The sequence below is a fragment of the Astyanax mexicanus genome, chromosome 2, assembly GCF_023375975.1.
Source record: "Astyanax mexicanus isolate ESR-SI-001 chromosome 2, AstMex3_surface, whole genome shotgun sequence".
Lineage (NCBI taxonomy): Eukaryota > Metazoa > Chordata > Actinopteri > Characiformes > Acestrorhamphidae > Astyanax > Astyanax mexicanus.
The window spans coordinates 15,210,943-15,228,494 of record NC_064409.1 but is presented as its reverse complement, the minus strand read 5'-3'; the positions used below and the strand labels follow the sequence as shown (position 1 = coordinate 15,228,494).

At 40.8% G+C, this 17,552-nt stretch overlaps 1 protein-coding gene across 3 annotated transcripts in view; it reads left to right on the top strand.

Moving 5' to 3' along the window:
• The window catches only part of dgki (diacylglycerol kinase, iota), a 99,437-nt gene continuing 81,885 nt past the window's right edge, over positions 1-17,552 (top strand). For 2 of the 3 annotated variants that reach the window (XM_049473439.1, XM_049473432.1), the window contains exon 1: positions 1-662. In XM_049473439.1, the coding sequence (XP_049329396.1) occupies positions 460-662 (203 nt within the window). In that variant the 5' untranslated portion in view covers positions 1-459. The remainder of the gene's footprint in view (positions 663-17,552) is intronic. The other variant, XM_049473433.1, reaches the window with a different exon arrangement.

The following is a 17,552-nucleotide window of genomic DNA, read 5'->3' as shown; positions in this document are numbered from 1 at the left end:
GACGGCGAGCAGGCGTTTGAGCAGTAGCCTACAGTCAGTCAGTGCTGTGTGTGTGTGTGTGTGTATGTGAGAGAGACAGAGAGAGTGTGTGCGTGTGTGTGTAAGCGTGTGTGTGTATAGTCAGCCCTGCACCCTGTGTCCTACTTTTTCTACGGAGGGATGCTGCACTGAAAAGAGAAGGCAGATCCGAGCAGGAGTCTCCAAGCATGAGGACGCTCCGCGCTGTCTTTCTGCCTAGTTTCGGCCGTTTCGCCGCGCTGCTGCCTCCAGCCTCCGGCCGCCTCACTGGAGCTCTCGGTCGGCGGGCGTGAGCAAGGTTTGCCGCGTTCGAGCCGCTTCAGACCCGTCTCCCCCTCCGTCTCCGTCCGTCCCTCTGTCGGCGGGGTGAAAGAGAGAGAGGAGGAGGAGAGTGGGTAACGGGGGAAGGGAAGGGGGTCCACCGCCGTCCGGAGCCGGAGCATGGACCCCCTGACCGAGACGCAGGACGAGAGGAGCCCGCCGGGCTGGAGCCTCGGAGCTGCGGGCGGGGAGGCGAGCGAGCAGCGCCGCGGGAGGGCCGAGACTAGGCGGCCCGGGGAGAGCCCCAGCACCGCGGAGGACGGAGAAGAGGCGCTGGAGGAGAAACTCAAAGGGCTGGCGTTTAGAAAGCAGACCTCGTACAGGTGAGCGCAGAGAATGAGAAAAAGGCGCAGACTCATTTAAATTCAGACCGCGGGGTCAAGCCTGACACAGGGAACCACCGTAGCCCGTTAGCTGGTTTGTGGTTTTTGTGTTTAGATGGCCAGCAGGCTTTACAAGCTGGCTTTGGATCAGAGTGGAGCAGAGAAAACGGATCCAAATGGGGCAGACTGCTTCAAATTAAGACTACAGGGTCAAGCGTGACACCAGGGTCCACAGTATCTCAGTGTGTGTTTTTAAAGCCACAGAAATCCAGAATCCAGGAGCATGCAAAGCCCTGTGCACTACATATGTCTGGGTATTGGTGTCTGAGTGAAGCAGAGAAACATGGTTTGAGAATATGGAAATCTGGAGCAGAATTAAGGCTTTAACATGAATAGCGTAGGGATCCACCATGGTTATGTGGTTCTAGATTACTACATAGTGTAATTCAGAATACACCATGTGTTACATGTTGTGGAACCACAAAAATGAATCCAGGAGCATGCAAAGTCCTGGGAACCACATATGTCTGGGTGTTGGTGTATGAGTGAACCAGAGAAACATGGTCTAATAATATGGAAATCTGGAGCAGAACTGAGGCTTTAACACAAGTAACTTAGGGATCCACCATGGCTATAGTGGTTCCAGATTACTACAGTGTGTAGATCAGAGGTACATCATGGATCAGAGGTGCACCATGTTCTGGAACCACAAAAATTAATCCAGGAGCATGCAGAGTCCTGAGGACCGGCTAGATTTGTCTTGGAGTTGGTGTTTCAGTGCACCAAAAAAAGCATGGTTCCACAGAACCATGAAAATGAGCATAAATATTAAGACAATTACACGGGCAGCTTAGAAATCCACCATGGTTATGTAGTTCTAGAATACTACAGTGTGTAGATTAGAGGTACACAATGGGTCAGAGGTGTTTGAGGGCACACAAAAAACATGGTTCCACAGACCTATAAAAATATGCATAAGGATTTAGGCAATAACATGGGCAGCTTAAAAACCCACCATGGTTATAAGGTTCTAGAGGACTAGAGTTGCTTAATGTATGGGTCTAGATACCCAAAGTATTGTTGGCGAATTGACCAGTCTTTAATGCAGCAGTGTTTTTGTGGTTCTATATGACTAGATTGGCTCAATATGTGGTTTTAGACGACTGGACTGGCCTAATATGTGGTTGTGGATGGCCACAGTAGTATTGTTGTCTTGATAGTCAGGCTTTAGTGCAGCAGACTAATTCAAATTCAGACTACAGAGCTGAGCGTGACCCTGGGGACCACCATGGCTCGATATGTGTGTTTGTAGATCAGCAGGCTTTGGTGAGTGTGGCAGAGACAACAGCTGCTTGAAACTGAGGCAGAATTCTGGTTACTGTGGGAACTCTAGGGAAAAATTATGCAGTTGTTTCATAAAAAAATGTCACATGTCTGCAGACAAATACAAATATGCTACATCATTCCTGCCCAGAGAAGCAGTTGTGCTGATGCATTTACTGTATTTGTGTGCAGCTGTTGACAGATTTTAATCAAGAACAGTTTGTTTTAGTGATCAGGGTGAAGCATGTAAAGCTCAGGAGATCACACATGGCTTTCAGATGACTGACATGTTTTACATGAGCAGCCTGTGGTGAGTGAATGTTACAGGGCTGTGTTTTTTTTTTAGATGACCACAGCATGTCCAGGCTTGTATTTTTCCTTTCCAACGTGTTTTTCTATGGGTTTTAATCCAAATACAATGTTGAGCAGTTTAAGTATATATTGTTAGCACGACTCCGGACACTCAAGGGTCCAGAATGACTGTGGGCTTATAGCAGTGTTATAGCAGATCTCTGTTGTAATGTTGTGAATGGCTCTTTGTCATTAACTGAGAGGTGGTGTTTGTGTGTGTGCATGTGTTTGTGAAGGGGTGGTGCTGTATGGGTTAGCCTCGATATTGATTGCATCCATTCTGTGTGTGGATTTTCTTTTGAACATCAGCCTGCTTCTGTGGCTGGGCAGCTTTTATGGGTTTAATTGGCGTTAGAGATTTAAAGATGGAATGATACCACTTTTTCTTTTTTAGTATTGATACCAAACTCTTACGTTTTGTATAAAATGGATCACTGCACTGTCCACTGTGGGTTGAGGAAAGTTTAATTTAAATAAACACAACTTAGTTTATTCTCACTCACAAGATAACACCTTACAGGTTTGGGCGTTCCCAAGATGTTGTTTGAGGTAACACTTGATCAATTTACTTACTGCTAAAATGTTTATATTTTTATAGCAGCACAAATATGAAAAATAATTGAATTGAAGGCAGTACAACTATCAGCACTGCAGAAACCTAAGATGGTAAGTTTACCTACAATTAACCCTTATGCACCAAGGCTATTGTGCATAAACCTTTTTTCTGTGTGTGTGTGTGTTATTTTGAGTAATAAATGGCCTGCTCGGACACATGGAACGTCATTTCAGCGCACTGGAAAGATTTCCAATCTGTTAGTAGCTTAGTGTCATGCGATGAAGCATTGTGGGCTGAATACGTTAGTGCACTTTCTCTCTATGCTGTAGACAGTGAACTTCTGTCTGCTGGAATGATCCAAACAGTGTGTGTGTGTGTGTGTGTGTGTGTGTTGATGTAAATGATGGGATTTAGTGATTCCTGTCCATTGGAAGGATTGAAGAGCTTAGAACATATTGACGAGCCTATATCCACCTACACACACACACACAAACACACACACACACATAAACACACATGCACACACATTCAGTACCCTCCTCGCCTACGCTACTAAGGTATTACTCTCGTTTTAGCACTCGCTTGATGTGAATGCTAGGTTCAGAGAACACGCAGAAAAAAACGTTCATTTAGCTTAATTTAGATGTACACACTGCAAAAAAAAATAAAAATAAGTCATCTTAAACACAGTGTAAATATTCAATCTTTTTCAGTTTAGATAAATTTTAAATAAAGAAGAAAGAAAACGGTTTATTTATTAATTAATATTCTGCAAGATAAAATTGCTACATTTATTCAGGCACCCACTGCTAAATCATCATCAGCCATAATAGTTGAAGAACAGTTCATAATTTCCCATCATTGTCATAGTTATAGACAATGGCCAAAACATTAGGCAATGTCTTATTTAACTGTAAAACTTTATTTATTTATAAGTTTATTGGTTTAATTATTTATGTTTGCAGTTCATATTATACATGCAATGAATATTCTGCATTTTAGGATTTTGGTAGATTTCTGTGCTATATTCTATTCATGTTATACTATTTATTTTGTGTTATACCATATAAACATTTATTTTGGTGCGAGAATATATTATTAAAATGAATAAAATATATTTTTTGTGTTTTTTCATATTATTATTATTGCAAACATACAGTAAAATCATGTTATTATTTTAGGGCCATATTACCCCAGCCCTAATGTGAATGATCTGTTCTACCTTAAATACTTCCTCTGTTTTACTTAATCTTGATCTAATTTTGTGTCTCAAACCCCACAATATACCCTGTCTGCCTAGTTACCTACCTATCAAGCAGAAGTTCTGTGTACAGCATCTGTGTTTAGTGTACTTATATGTGGTTAGAAAGGCCAGCATTCATTTGTGATTAGTGCAGTAATATAGTAAAATATTATAGAGTACAGTGTAGTAAAAGCATTAACATCAAATACATTTTATTTTTGACATTCTGTTATTTGTTTAATTATAATTACATGCTTGTTTTCAGTGTGCAATATTGGCACTTCTAGGAGATTTTTGGTATAATAGCTAAAATAGTGTTTTTTACAGTTTCTACATTATATCCACATTAATAAAATATATAATGTCAGATACGTTACGTTTCTTTACAGTACCTGTATGTTTTATTAATATATAATATCCATATACCCACATTTGAAGCGAGTAAATTCACCCCGTCACTGCTTTTCAGTGTGCCGTCTGGCTAATCCCCAGATCCAGTCTGAGTGACTAATAGTCATGTCCGTATGTAGTGTAATATTCATGATGAGACCCAACCACTTGCAGTCCTTCAGGATTAAATGCTATTACAATCAGTGACTCGGCTTACTAGACCTTCTCATCAGAATGAACTAGGTCGCCTGTGGAAAGTGAGTGCTAAGGGGAGCTTTGGCACGTTTAATCGAGCCTGTCGTTCTGAATCCAGCCAGCAAAAGCTGTATCTACCACAGGAGCGGAATGCTAACAGTGTTTTTGAGGCCCTTAGTGGCTCTTTTAGAAGCCTTAAAATCATGTACACACTAACACACATGCTGCTTTAATGCTAATATTTAAAATACAATAAAACAAATAAATGTAATGTAATTGATTATGACTAGGCCTGCCAAAGGAGCTTTAAGACAATGTGGCACACTAATAACATACTAGCATAATACTATTACACCAGTTTACAGTTAAACTAGCGTTTTATTATTAAGAGCAGACATTGGGCTTCCAATATAAAAATATTTCAAATCCGAAATAACTAGAACAAGTACAACTACCTGGGACTCTGGTAGTATATTAAACAGACCCTTATACAAAAAAATTAAGTAACAACAGATCGATTAAAGTAACATTTACATTATTATTATTATTTTTTTTAAACTCTGGACACAAAGGCACTTGCAGATTCCTTTTTCTGATCATATATGTATTGTCTGCAAAACACACATTAACTCAGAAACACAAGAGTCCATATAATCAAAGACACAGATAGCTCAGCAGCCTAGAGCTCTTGCTATAAATGTATTTTTTTTATGTAACTATCAGGCAAATTCAGAGCAAGGAACACTAACATGTTTACCGTCTGGGGCTTGAGGCCGGATCTCCCTGGGGTAATAAAATTCATATTTAATATTCAGCTGGATGAATTGGGCTGGATGGTTGTGCTTTAAATAAGATCTCGGGTTAGTAGTATTGCCAGATTTAGTTTCCACTGTTGTGAAACATTGTAAACATACCGGCTGATTCGCGTTGATGGTTCTCCTCGCTCATTTGGCTTAAAGCCAACTCCCGCACCAGAGCTGTGAAATGCAGCTTTAAAACAAAGCCCATCCTGGATTGGACTTCTCTAAACGTTCTCTAAAGCTGTTTAGTTTTAAGAAAGTCCAATTAGCCTCAAATACGTTCGCTAGCTAACACATCTGTACACACACACACACACATTCTTTTGCACCAGATCTTTTAAGTATTATAAGTTGTGAGGTGGGACCTCCATGTGCATCCATTAGCTGAAGGTGCCCATGGTCACTTAGGTGGTCAGATTCAATGGTTGTCTTTGTTCTTGGAGCAGTTTTGGGATGTACGGGCCACTTCGTAACAGTAACACCCACAAGACCTGCCTGAAGTTTTGAAGAGGTTCTGACCCAGTACTCTAACAATTGCAGTCTAGCTTAGTTTAGTTTCTCAGATTCTTACACTGCTTTTAACTAGAGAAGCAATATTGTTGGCATCTGCATAATGCACCTCGCAGGATAAGGCATGTAAAGCAAAATAAATAAAATGTTACAAATAGAAAGTTTACAAAATTTACACAACATTTTACACAACATATCTATTAAAGGCGGTTGCTCTATGTCCAATAGAATTTATTTGACAAAAAATTTCTGTCCACGGGGTGCAGAATTAATATCCTGACATGCTGGACATCACTGGCTTCTGGTGAAATTATGTTAAATATAGATTTTGTAATGTCACAATATATATATAGCAGAAAATAAAACAGTTGCAATGTTGTTTTTTTCCAATATTGTGCAGCCCTACTTAAAACATCACCTTCAAAAACTGACAGTTCACTTTCTGTCTAATTTGTAGAAGCGCCTGTCAGTGTCACCTAATAGCTATCTATTAGGTTGAAAGGGATTTCTGAGATCAGTATAGATATTCAGTAGGATTATTGTGTACATTGCACTGTAGGTTTTTCATTTCCTGCCCTTTGTTGTCTATTTTTAAAGAAGCCTTACATAACCTTCCTCCTCCCCTGTTAAACAACTGTTGAAGGACAACAACAGTCATCGCCCCCTTCCCCTCCAACAACCCCCCCCCCTCTCCAAGCCCCTGTTTTTGACCAGATCAGCCCCTACGCTCTTCCTGCGAGATCACGACTGAAGCAAATGATCAAAGCCATTTTGTACTCTCCATTTCCAATTCAGATACGATGCCAGATGTGCCCGCGGAATTGAACTGCTGCTGAAAAAAAGCCTGAATCCCACAATCATAAACAAACAGAAACTGAGCAGAAAGAAGAAATACACCAGCGTGGCTTTAGATGCGCTACATACCAGACAATGGTGCATCGCTTCTTTTAGTAAGTGCGGTTTAAAAACGGAGCAGAAGAGCCTTTGAACTTTCCCCAAAGACACAGAGATGTTCTTCTTTTGCCACAATCTTCAAAGAGGGAGTTTAACTTGGGTTTTTATGATTCTCCGAGTTGCGGTCTGAAGATAAAGAGGCCCTTGTGGATGAACACGCTCTCAGTTGACGCAGGAGGATAAGTACTCTATCCGGGCCCAGGAACCTGGAGTAAATGAGGAGACAATGTGGCATAAAAAGACCTCATGCATTATTAAGAGGCAGACCGTGGTCTCTGTTGTAGGTTTTTACATCGCTGGCACATTTTCTCTCTCGTCTGCCAAGGTGAGGAGAAGTTAAACATGCATGGAGTATTCACTGTGTTTAGCTGTGAAAAGCCGACACTGGGGAAAAGAGCCTCATTGAAGATCTAGCCTACTAGCAAGCTGACGACTTGTTGAGGCCGCGGCTAATTTCCCAAGCAAGAACAGCTGCAGCTACTGACTTCACACCATGAATAAATGATGCTAAAAACTTTACACTCTCTCTTTATTCATCTCTGATCACTGTATGAAGGGAAGTGATGCAGTTAAAAGATGAGTGCATTAATATTTCAAATTCTGTTTTTTTAAACATGTGCTCTGCTGTGCTCGAGGAGATTCTGAGAACTTCTGAAGGCTACTGAGGCTTCTTAATGTGATGTCCATTTTTTACCTCAAAGTTACCTTCAGAACAGTTTTTAGCTTAATCAAACTATGAAGGGAAATAACACTTAAAAAACATTAGGAGTGCATTCATATTTTTAAATATTTTTAAACATGTGCTGTACTCTGTTGTGCTTCATGTTGCAGAAGGTGATAAAGGACATAATTTACCTGAAGTGGCCTTCAACATCTTTCAGCCTTACTGTACACTACTATACACTTCAACCATTCTGCATAGAGTGAGCAGAAAAAGAAAGGTTAACTGGTTTGAATGACATTGATCATTAATAAATTGTGATATGATTGTTATTTAAGTCACAATCATAGACAAAGAGCACATTAATTAAACAATAAACATCCACAGTGCAGGCTACAAAAACTGGGGAAAAGCCTCGTTGAGGGTCTATCCTACTCGCAAACAACCGACTTTACACCATAAATAATTTCACTCAAAACTTAACACTTTCTCTCTTTTAATTCACATCTGATAAGTGGGTGAAAGGGAAGTGGCTAGTTAAAAGAGAAATACATTCATATTTCACATATTTTTAACATGTTTCACATATTTTTAACATTTTTACATGTGCTGTACTGTGCTTGAGAACTTTTTGAGAACTTCTAAAGGTTACTAAAGGTGATGTAGCCCATATTCTACCTCAGAAAGTTATCTTTAGGATTATTCAGCCTTACTATACACTTTAACATAAACTGTAAACTGGAAAATTGCCCAAAATAGGTTACTCTAAATTGTCCTGGTGTGTGTGGGTGTATGACTGTATGTTAAGATACACATGCACCGGTGCTGCATGTAAAACGTGATTGTAAACGTTGTTCTAGCACCTTGGGTCTGTAGAAAGGCTTTATATAAATGTCATTTAATTAATTCATCCATTAACTTTGCTACATAAAATTGGAAGAAAAGATAAACTCCTGTAAATGGAACTCCACTTATTTCTGGATTATGGATTAACAAACTAATTAACTAAAAAAAAAAAAGTTGTCTAATCATTATGTAATGAAATTTCTTTATTGTGACAATACCATAAAATATTGTGTTATTTTTTTTAGGGCCATATCGCCCAGCCCTAGTAATTACTGTATTCACAACTGCCCAAACAAATTGCAGCAAGAACATGAACAAACCATTCCAATTTGGCCTGGACCAAAAGGTTCTGGTGTTAAAATGCCCTTCGATTAACTGTGTTATTTGAACACTTGAGTTGAATGAGAATCTAAAAGTAGGCTATTGTTCTCAAACTGCTCGAACCCTCTCCTACTCTACAGGAAGAAACACAGAGCTAACAGCATCATGTAACCAAGCGTGAGCGTGTGCTGTTTCCGTCTAGATTTGTTACAGGATTGGATCACATTTACACTTTTTCCTTCTGGTATCCGATATAGCGTTTTCTCCTGATATCGGTCAGATAGCCATTGATACCGGTATAGCATCTACACTAACAAGAGCCATCTCTGATCAGTTCAGGCTTAATGAGGCCCCCAGTGCATTTTGTCATTTCCAGAACAGAGCCAGCGCGGGTTCTGTTTGGCACTGGTTCTCTGCTGCCTGGACAGTGTGCCCCGTGTGGTTCGTGAGGAGTGTGTGGAGCGCCTTCCTGCGGGCGAGCTGCCCAGTCTGAGGCTACTCCACCAAGGGGGAGGGGGGTGGTGGATGAGATGGGGGGGTGGGTTGTGTCACTTCGATTTGTTTGTCAGTCGTAGTTTGTGAATATTTGCTGCCTGAGCCTCTGGGGCTTTTATTTTTGTTTTGGCAACGAATGAGTGTGAATAGCTGACATTAACTATGTTGTATGTGTGTGTGTGTGTGCGTTTATGTGTGTGTGTGTGTGTGTAGTAAGTGAGATAACAAGCAGGAGGTGTTTATCGGGTGCTAGTTCCACACATACACACTTTTATCTCACCATCACACATGACTTGATCCAAAACATTAAGCGTGACCCGTTCTTTATCATCTAACCCTCTCTATGACTAATAGTACACAGAGTGATTTTATATAGTATTAAAAAGGGTTATTTTACTCGAATTGGTATCAGAACCATCTACAAGAGGTTTCCATTTATATAAGGAAGCCAGAGAATTCTTGAAGAACCCTTTAAATGTTCCAGGTCTTCAAACTTTTTAGTTTGGTCCAAACCAAATTCGTTGGTGTGATGGTGCCATAGGCTGGATCAGAGAAACACAGAATTTGGTCTGTGCAAAAGAGGTGGTCTCAGTTAAACTGAACCATGATCCGTCATGTTTTTTAGATGGTTTCTAGACTTTCATACCAATAACAGGACATTAAGGCAGGTTATTGTGTTGTTTTGCTGAAATCTGCCTCCCCTTTGTTAGCATGCACGACATGCAGCAGAATGGGTACAACAGATTATGCTGCTGATTCCTGTATCTACTGTAACTGTAGATTAATCCTGATTTATAAACAGAAATAAAAGGAATCTGATGAAAATCTATTGCGCTTTTTTTGCTGGAGTTCGAATTGAGCACAAAGACTGCTGAAATGTAGCACTCCAAACCTAGAAATGAACACCTGAGCTTTAGAGTCTTCGACCTGTGTTTGTTTGGCTGTACAGATAAGGCAGATAGATAATGAGTGTATTTATTTAAATGTTGTTGTGTGGAGCTGTGTTCGTTCGCTGCAGGCCGAGTGGAGGAAGGGTTGGTTCAGTGCCTCCTAACAGTGCTCAAAAGCTTTTACGTAAATGGCCATAATCTCTCCTGAAGATGGTTGTGTGTGCAGTGTGGTGCAGCTTAGCACTGATAAACCCGTGCAGCCCCGGCTGCTGCTGCCCATTCTCCTCAGAGCCGGGGCTTTGTGGCGCACTCTGATGAGAAGCATTAAAGGATTGGGCTTTTTGGGTGCTTCCTTATTAGGCATATGAGTTTAAGAGGCTTTACCAGTGCTCCCTTTCCTCGGCAGAGCAGCTGGATGTACGTATGCTTAGGAATGAGAATGGTAAGAGCCACTAAAAGGAAAAAAATAAAATAACCACCAAGGAAAGCGGGCACAGAGGAAATGGCAAATGGGGAACAGCCATGGGGAAGAGTCACTGGGAGAACAAACAGTAGGAATCAGCCACTGATAACAAAGCAATTTGGATAATGGCAAGTGGGGGTATAGCCAAGGGTGCAAGTGGTCCTGTGGGTACAGTCAGTGAGGGAACAGCTGCTAGGGAGAGCAGGCACTGGGAAAAAAGCCACTGAGGAAATAGGATTTGAGAGTAGGGAACAGCTACAGTAGCGAACAGCTACACAGGGGAAATAGCCCCTCTGTGAGGAAACAGGAACAAGGATAACACCTCTAAGGAAAACAGTCACTGGGGGAACATGGATTTGTGAGAACAGCTGCTAGGGAGAACAGCTGCCAGTCACTTGGGAAGAGAGACAGCTTTTACCGATGCAGCAAGTAAGGAAATGGCAGGTGAGGTAATGCCAACTGTTGGGCTGCAACGATTAGTCGATATAATCTTCAATATTACACAAAGTGACAGTGAAAGTGCTGGGGACAGAAGCACAATGGGAGATGGTAAATGGCTCATTCACACAGTTTACACTCATCTTAGTCTGTGTCTCGAAAAGTGCCCAAACACAACAGATTACATATTTACTCACTAAATATCAGTACTCTCCACATAGAAACAACATCTAGGCATTTAAATGGCTTTTAAATCTCATGTTCAGCTGTTTCTATTGTTTTTAGAGATGGAGGACATGGCATAAATAATCGTTGACTAATCGACTTATCGAAAAAAAAAATCATCAGGTTAGTACAACTACAAAAATCATCATTAGTTGCAGCCCTAGCCAACTGGGGTAATGGTAATGGATGGTGGAGGAACAAACACTTTGGGAACAATAAATGAATTCACCAGAAAAACAGCCACTGGGGGAACAAATGCATTGTTGGAATAATAGATGACTGACTGAACAGTCAGTGGGGAACAGCTAGAGGACAAACTGATGGAACTGGTACTGTGAGACATGTTGCTAAGGTGGATAAGCACAGGGCCCTGAAAGAACAGCCAGTGGAAAAGAACTACAGGACAAACAGCCCTGAGGGAACCGGCACTGGGAGAAGAACTGCTAGGTAAACAGACAACAGGGGAACAGCCACAAATCACTTGACTGAATAACCACTGGCACTGCTGCTGTTTTACAGTGATACGATATTCAATATTCGCTAAAATATGGTCTTTGCGTGTCATTGTTTGTCATTTTCTTCCTTTAGTTCCCTTTTTAGCTTCTTTCTGTCTGTCTCCTCTCTCTATCCATCCTTCTGTATGTCCCATCTTATTCTTTTCGCTGTCATTTTAGTCTATTTCATTGATATAATTTTTGATTCTTCTCTCTCTCACTCTCTCTCTGTCTCTTGCCCTGTTTTCTCTGTCACTGTCTCTCTCTCTCTCTTTCTCTCTCTCTCTCTCTCTCTCTCTCTCTCTCTCTCGTGCTCTGTTTGCCTAGTCAAATTCCCTTTGGCTCCATTGCAGAGACTCAATCTTGCACCTGGTCCTCTGGCAGCGGAGAACCTGCAGACAGCAACCCTGCTGGAGGTGCAAGTGACTCCATCTCTAGTGCTCTCACTCACTCTCTCGCTCTATCTTTCTGTCTGTCTCTCTCTCTCTCTCACAGTCTTTCTCATTCTCAGTTTTCTATCTCTTCTCTTCCTGTGCTGAGACTTTATTTCTCTCTCTCTTTCTCTCTCTGTGTCTCTCTCTCTGTCTGTTTGTGTGTGTGCTGCACGTCTAGCCTTCGGCGTAGGGATGCTGCCGCTGTTAAACCGGTAAACGTGGTTCCATCCTGCATCAGCCGCTGCTCTAAATGTCCTGTTTTGTCAGGCGTGCAGATGGAAAGAGCTTGTTTATGATGTTGTTGGTGTCGTGGTCGGGTTATGCTGCGCTAGTTGATCACAGCGCTCGGCCCCGTTTGTCCGGACGCTAAGCGATTTAACCCCTTACACTGCAGGTCACTAATCTGTAAGGCCTGTTATTATTCTGTAACTACTAAAGTCTCTCTCATATCAAAAAATTGTAATATCGTTTTACCCTATTTTTAGGACTAATAAACAATTTGAATGATTGCATCAGTACATTTATAGACATTAAATAAATAAAAAAAATTCTTGTCAAATAAATTGCTATTATTATGTTATATTTCATTTCGAGCCTCCACCACACACAGGAATAAAGGCAGAGTTTATAAGGAGGCTGCGTCTGCTGACAGTAATGGACAGGTGGGTCTAAATGGCCCACCGCTCGTGTTGCCCTGAGGTCAGGAGGAGATGAGAGTAGCTCCTAAAGCTAATCCTAGTTCAAAATGAAAACTCAACCAGCCTCTACATGCCGAGAGAGAGAGAGAGAGAGAAAGACAGTAAAAGAACGAGAGAGACTAAATGAGAGAGGGAGAGAATGAAAGAGAATGAGAGAGAGAGGATTAGAGAACAAAGCAGAGAATGCTAAAAAAAAAGTAAGGGAATGAGAAAAGAAAAGAAAGAAAGGAATGAAAGAAGTTGGGAGGAAAAGAGAAAAAAAGGCTGAGGGAAGGATGAGGGGAGAAAAAAATGAATAAGAAAAGTAGAGGGAATATGAGATTGAGATAGAATAAGGTGTGGAATCCGAAAGGATGCAGTGGACTTAAAAAGGAGACAGGGAGGAAGAAAAAGAAAGAATGAGAGAGGATGGGTGGGAGAGAGAGATAGAAAAATAGGTAGCCTGCAAAGGAGAGAGACAGAGAGGGGATTGAGAAAAAGTAGGATGAGAATAAGGAGGAGGAAGGATGGTAGAAAGAGCCATTGAGTAAGAAAGTAATTGAATAAAGAGTGAAAATTGGGTGAAAAAAAGAGAAGAAGTGAGAGAGAGAGAGGAGTGAGGGAAGGAGAAAGGGAGGAGGGAGCAAAAGACAGATAGAGAATTTAAGAGGAAAAGAGGAGAAAGATTAAATGATGCACACTAACACTTTATCTGTCAAGTGTTTTTTTTCTTCTGTTTTACTGTTTTTTTGTTCCTTTGAGTGAGTGAACAAATGTACCGCACACACACACACACACACACTCTCTGACACAAACACCCGCACACCCAGGCGCTGTTGCATACGCAGTGTGTTTGGATTAATGGGATGCTATCTTTAGTAGATGACGTGACACAGGGCCTGAGTTTTATTCATGATTTGAAGGCCTAGAGTGGGCCATAATTTAACTGATTGCTGGAAGAGCAGGAGGTCGGGTGTAATCCTACCTGCTGAAACTGTAGCTTCATGCGCCGCTGCTTATTCATCTAACTTTAAAGCTCTCGCTCCTCCCTCAACATTTATATAACGCATCGCTTCTGACGACATGTTGTGAAGACTAATTAAAGCTCTCTCAGGGTGCATTTGAGTCCTGTTGGTGACCTCCTCAGAGTTGTCATTTGAGTTGCAGCGATAAATGAAAGGCCTCATCTTTTTTCAGGATCGAGAACCGAAGCTGATTGAGATCCTAGGCTCTGTGTTCACATTACAGTTAGTGCTGGGCGATAAAACGATAACGATAGTTATCGAGAAAAATATATATCGCGATAGCTATAATAAGCCGGACGACAGGATTCGATCAACTTTATTTTCTATTTCCCATTGAAGTAGCGCTGCGAACAGGCGCAGCACGAGAACAGGCAGCACGCTGAACTGCCTCTGCTCAGCCAAGTGCCACTTTCTATTATTTTAATAAACATTAGCAGTAAATAATCTCAAAATAACAACAAATATAAAGTAGAAAAACTAAAATGTGACTAAAACTAATAATATCTGATAGACTAAAACTAAAACTGTAGCTAAAACTATTATACATTTTAGTTAAAAAACTATGACTAAACTGTATCAAAATCACCTGTCAAAATGAACACTGTGATATACTATTGTATTTTGCTTTATGTAGTTGCCTGCATTCAGGAAGGGGAATAATCCTTTGATTAAATATAATTATATTAATTGCTATTGCAATTTAAATTAAACAGACGAATAATGTAAAGGTTCTGAATTTTTTTTACATTTATATATTTGTCCCCTTGTACTTGTTTTAAGGGCCAAACATGTTGGGCGGTTCCGGACCTGTGTGGATGTATAATAACTTTTTAAAATTCATTTAAAAGCTGTCTGAGCACCTTGTGTCTGTCCACAAGGCTCTGAGCCTGCTAGTGAATTTGGCCGTAACTCCCTTATTCTGTCACTTCTGAGTAAAAAGAAACCTTTAAGTGTAGCAGAAAGTGATTTGATTTATATCGTGATATATATCGATATCGGCTGATATGGAAAACTATATTGTGATAAAAAAAATTTCCATATCGCCCAGCCCTAATTACAGGATTAAAATGGCACCTGCTTTAGAAAAAAGGGAATTGTGCCGCTTTAACTCTTTTATGTGAATGGGACGGTCTGAGCATTGCTGATTGCTGATTTCATCTCTTGGACCAGCAGAAAGTAGGGGCAAGGGGTGTGATTAAACAGTGGCCCTGTTTACACATAGTCACTTTATCTGTAGTGTAGGATTATCAGGATTATATCTGGATATGGTCAAGCCACATAAAAATGCATGCATCCATAATACATTTGAAACCAGTACACAACTGATCGCTCAAACCACTTTAGGAGGTTATCTGAGATGAATTTAAGCCACGTTATTGCAGTGAAAACACGTCCATCTCTCCAAGACACATCTGACAACGCTTAGAAGTGTGCAACGCCTGAGAATCTTAAAGTGGTTTTTAATGTGAACATGACTGAAGTGACTTTCTATCTGCCATTAGTGTGAACAGCCCCACGTCCTGAAATGACCGGCATGTGCACATCCTAATCAATAGCACTGAGTGAGTCGACAGATGCGAGATGAACAACATCAAACACATGACTTTGTCATGAGGACAGAGCTTTTAGGTAATTACAGGCTGCAGTCCAGTATCTGTTTCTCTGCATGCTTTATTATTGTGCTTTCACTCTGTTTTTCAGTGGTCAGGACCCCACAGGACCTCCACAAAGAAAGTATTAATTGAGAGATGGGTCATTCTCAGCACTGCAGTAAAACTGTTTATGAACCCTTTGTGATTTTATTCCCATCTGGAACGACCATGAATGTGTTTTTCTCAGACATTCTCTAAGAAAATTACAGGCAGAATTAATTACTTTTTAGTTTTTTGCTGAGCTCTGTGGTTGTAAGGTCATTTTAATCCCGTCTCACATCTCTTGAGTGTCGTCTCCTAGCGTTTAATAAAATAGATTTTTGTCCACCATAATCACACTTTGTGCGCATGTTTCCACAGATATCCACATAAATGCAATAGCGAGTGGAAATGGAGGAGCTACTGAACGTGATGTCATGTGACCAAGAAAGCCTAAAAACTTTTTTAAATTGCAGTCCAGATGCAAGAGTTTTATGACTGAGTAGAAGCTTAAAGACAGAAAGTCAGAGTTCTAGACATTATCTGGAAGCATTGCTTCAAATTCTAGTAGAAAACTTTCCCTGGATAATAGAGACAATTACTCCGCACAAAAGCAGAATAAATGATTATAAAAAATTATACTATTTTTAATTCTCTTTATTTAATAAGAAACAATGCTGAGCAGTAAGGAAGGGTAGTATGGCAGCTGCTTTCCTTGTTGCCACCATGGCTAAAGAAATTGACACTAAAGTGCCCCGTAGATGCACATCAAAGCAATCAAGCCCCTGTTGACTGTGGGAGCCCCCTTTTTGTTGGAAACAAGTAATCAAGTATCCACTAGGGTGCCCTTATGTGCAATGAATTAGAGTGATGTGCCCTCTAAATTAAGACAATTAGTTATGTCTCTTAATGAGTGCCTATCTATGGGTTCCCTTCTGCACTTCCAATAGATAAGAGTGTGTCAGATTCACATAATTTCACAACTATAATTCTTCACTGCAGGTTTACCCTATTTAACCCCATTTGATTAGCGCTACCATATGAGTTTTTAGAGAAAGTTTAGTAAGTGAAATTGGGGGAAGAAATCTTAAAAAACTGTAGAGCACTTTTGTTTCAATAAAAATATTGATAATGGACAATACAATTAAAGCGATATTGTATCATATTGAAATATTGAAAAATCAATATATTGTCCCACCCCTTGTGTTCAATACCATAAGGCATATGTCCTAACACTTTGTCTACATAGGGTCTACAAAGAATCCTTTAACCAGGCGAAATCCTTTGAAACATACATCATGCTTCTATATATAACCATTGCCTAAAAGAACCTCCGTCTTTAGAAGAGTGAAGTATCAACATTACATCATGTGTTATTATTTCGGTAATAACAAGAGGCTTTAAAGGCCTAAGCAGGCGTATTACTCAGGCGTTTAATCAGGCTCATTATCCAGTTTATAAAACATATTTTTAGTAACTGCTGTGAATTAAAGTAGCGCTGTAGTGTTTATAATGGACGGAAGCAACTTGACCGCACACACACACACACACACGGCTCACAACACAACACTGTGTGTGTTTCCATCCTCACGCATCATCTCACTGTCATTCTCTTTCTCTCTTTTTCTGTCTTTCTCTCATCATCACTAATTATAGCACATCCCTCTTGCTCTCCAGCTGTGGTCTGGGAGGTCGTGCATGTATGTGTGTGTGTGTGTCCGTGGGCTCAGCCTTCTTCACCGATAGCACAGGGTTATGGCAGCCTCATTTAGCAAATGATTAATTCAATTAGGCAGGCAGGAGCTGAGGTGGAAAAGCTGAGGCAGGAGGGCGTCACGTCCCTCTCGGAGGCCCGTCGTGGGCGGCTCTTGGCGGGGCAGAGCGGGCAGACCTGCTGCAGCAGTGCTAATGGAGGCTCCGAAACGCCGGGGGTCCTGATCCACATTACCAGTCCACTCAGAGAACTGT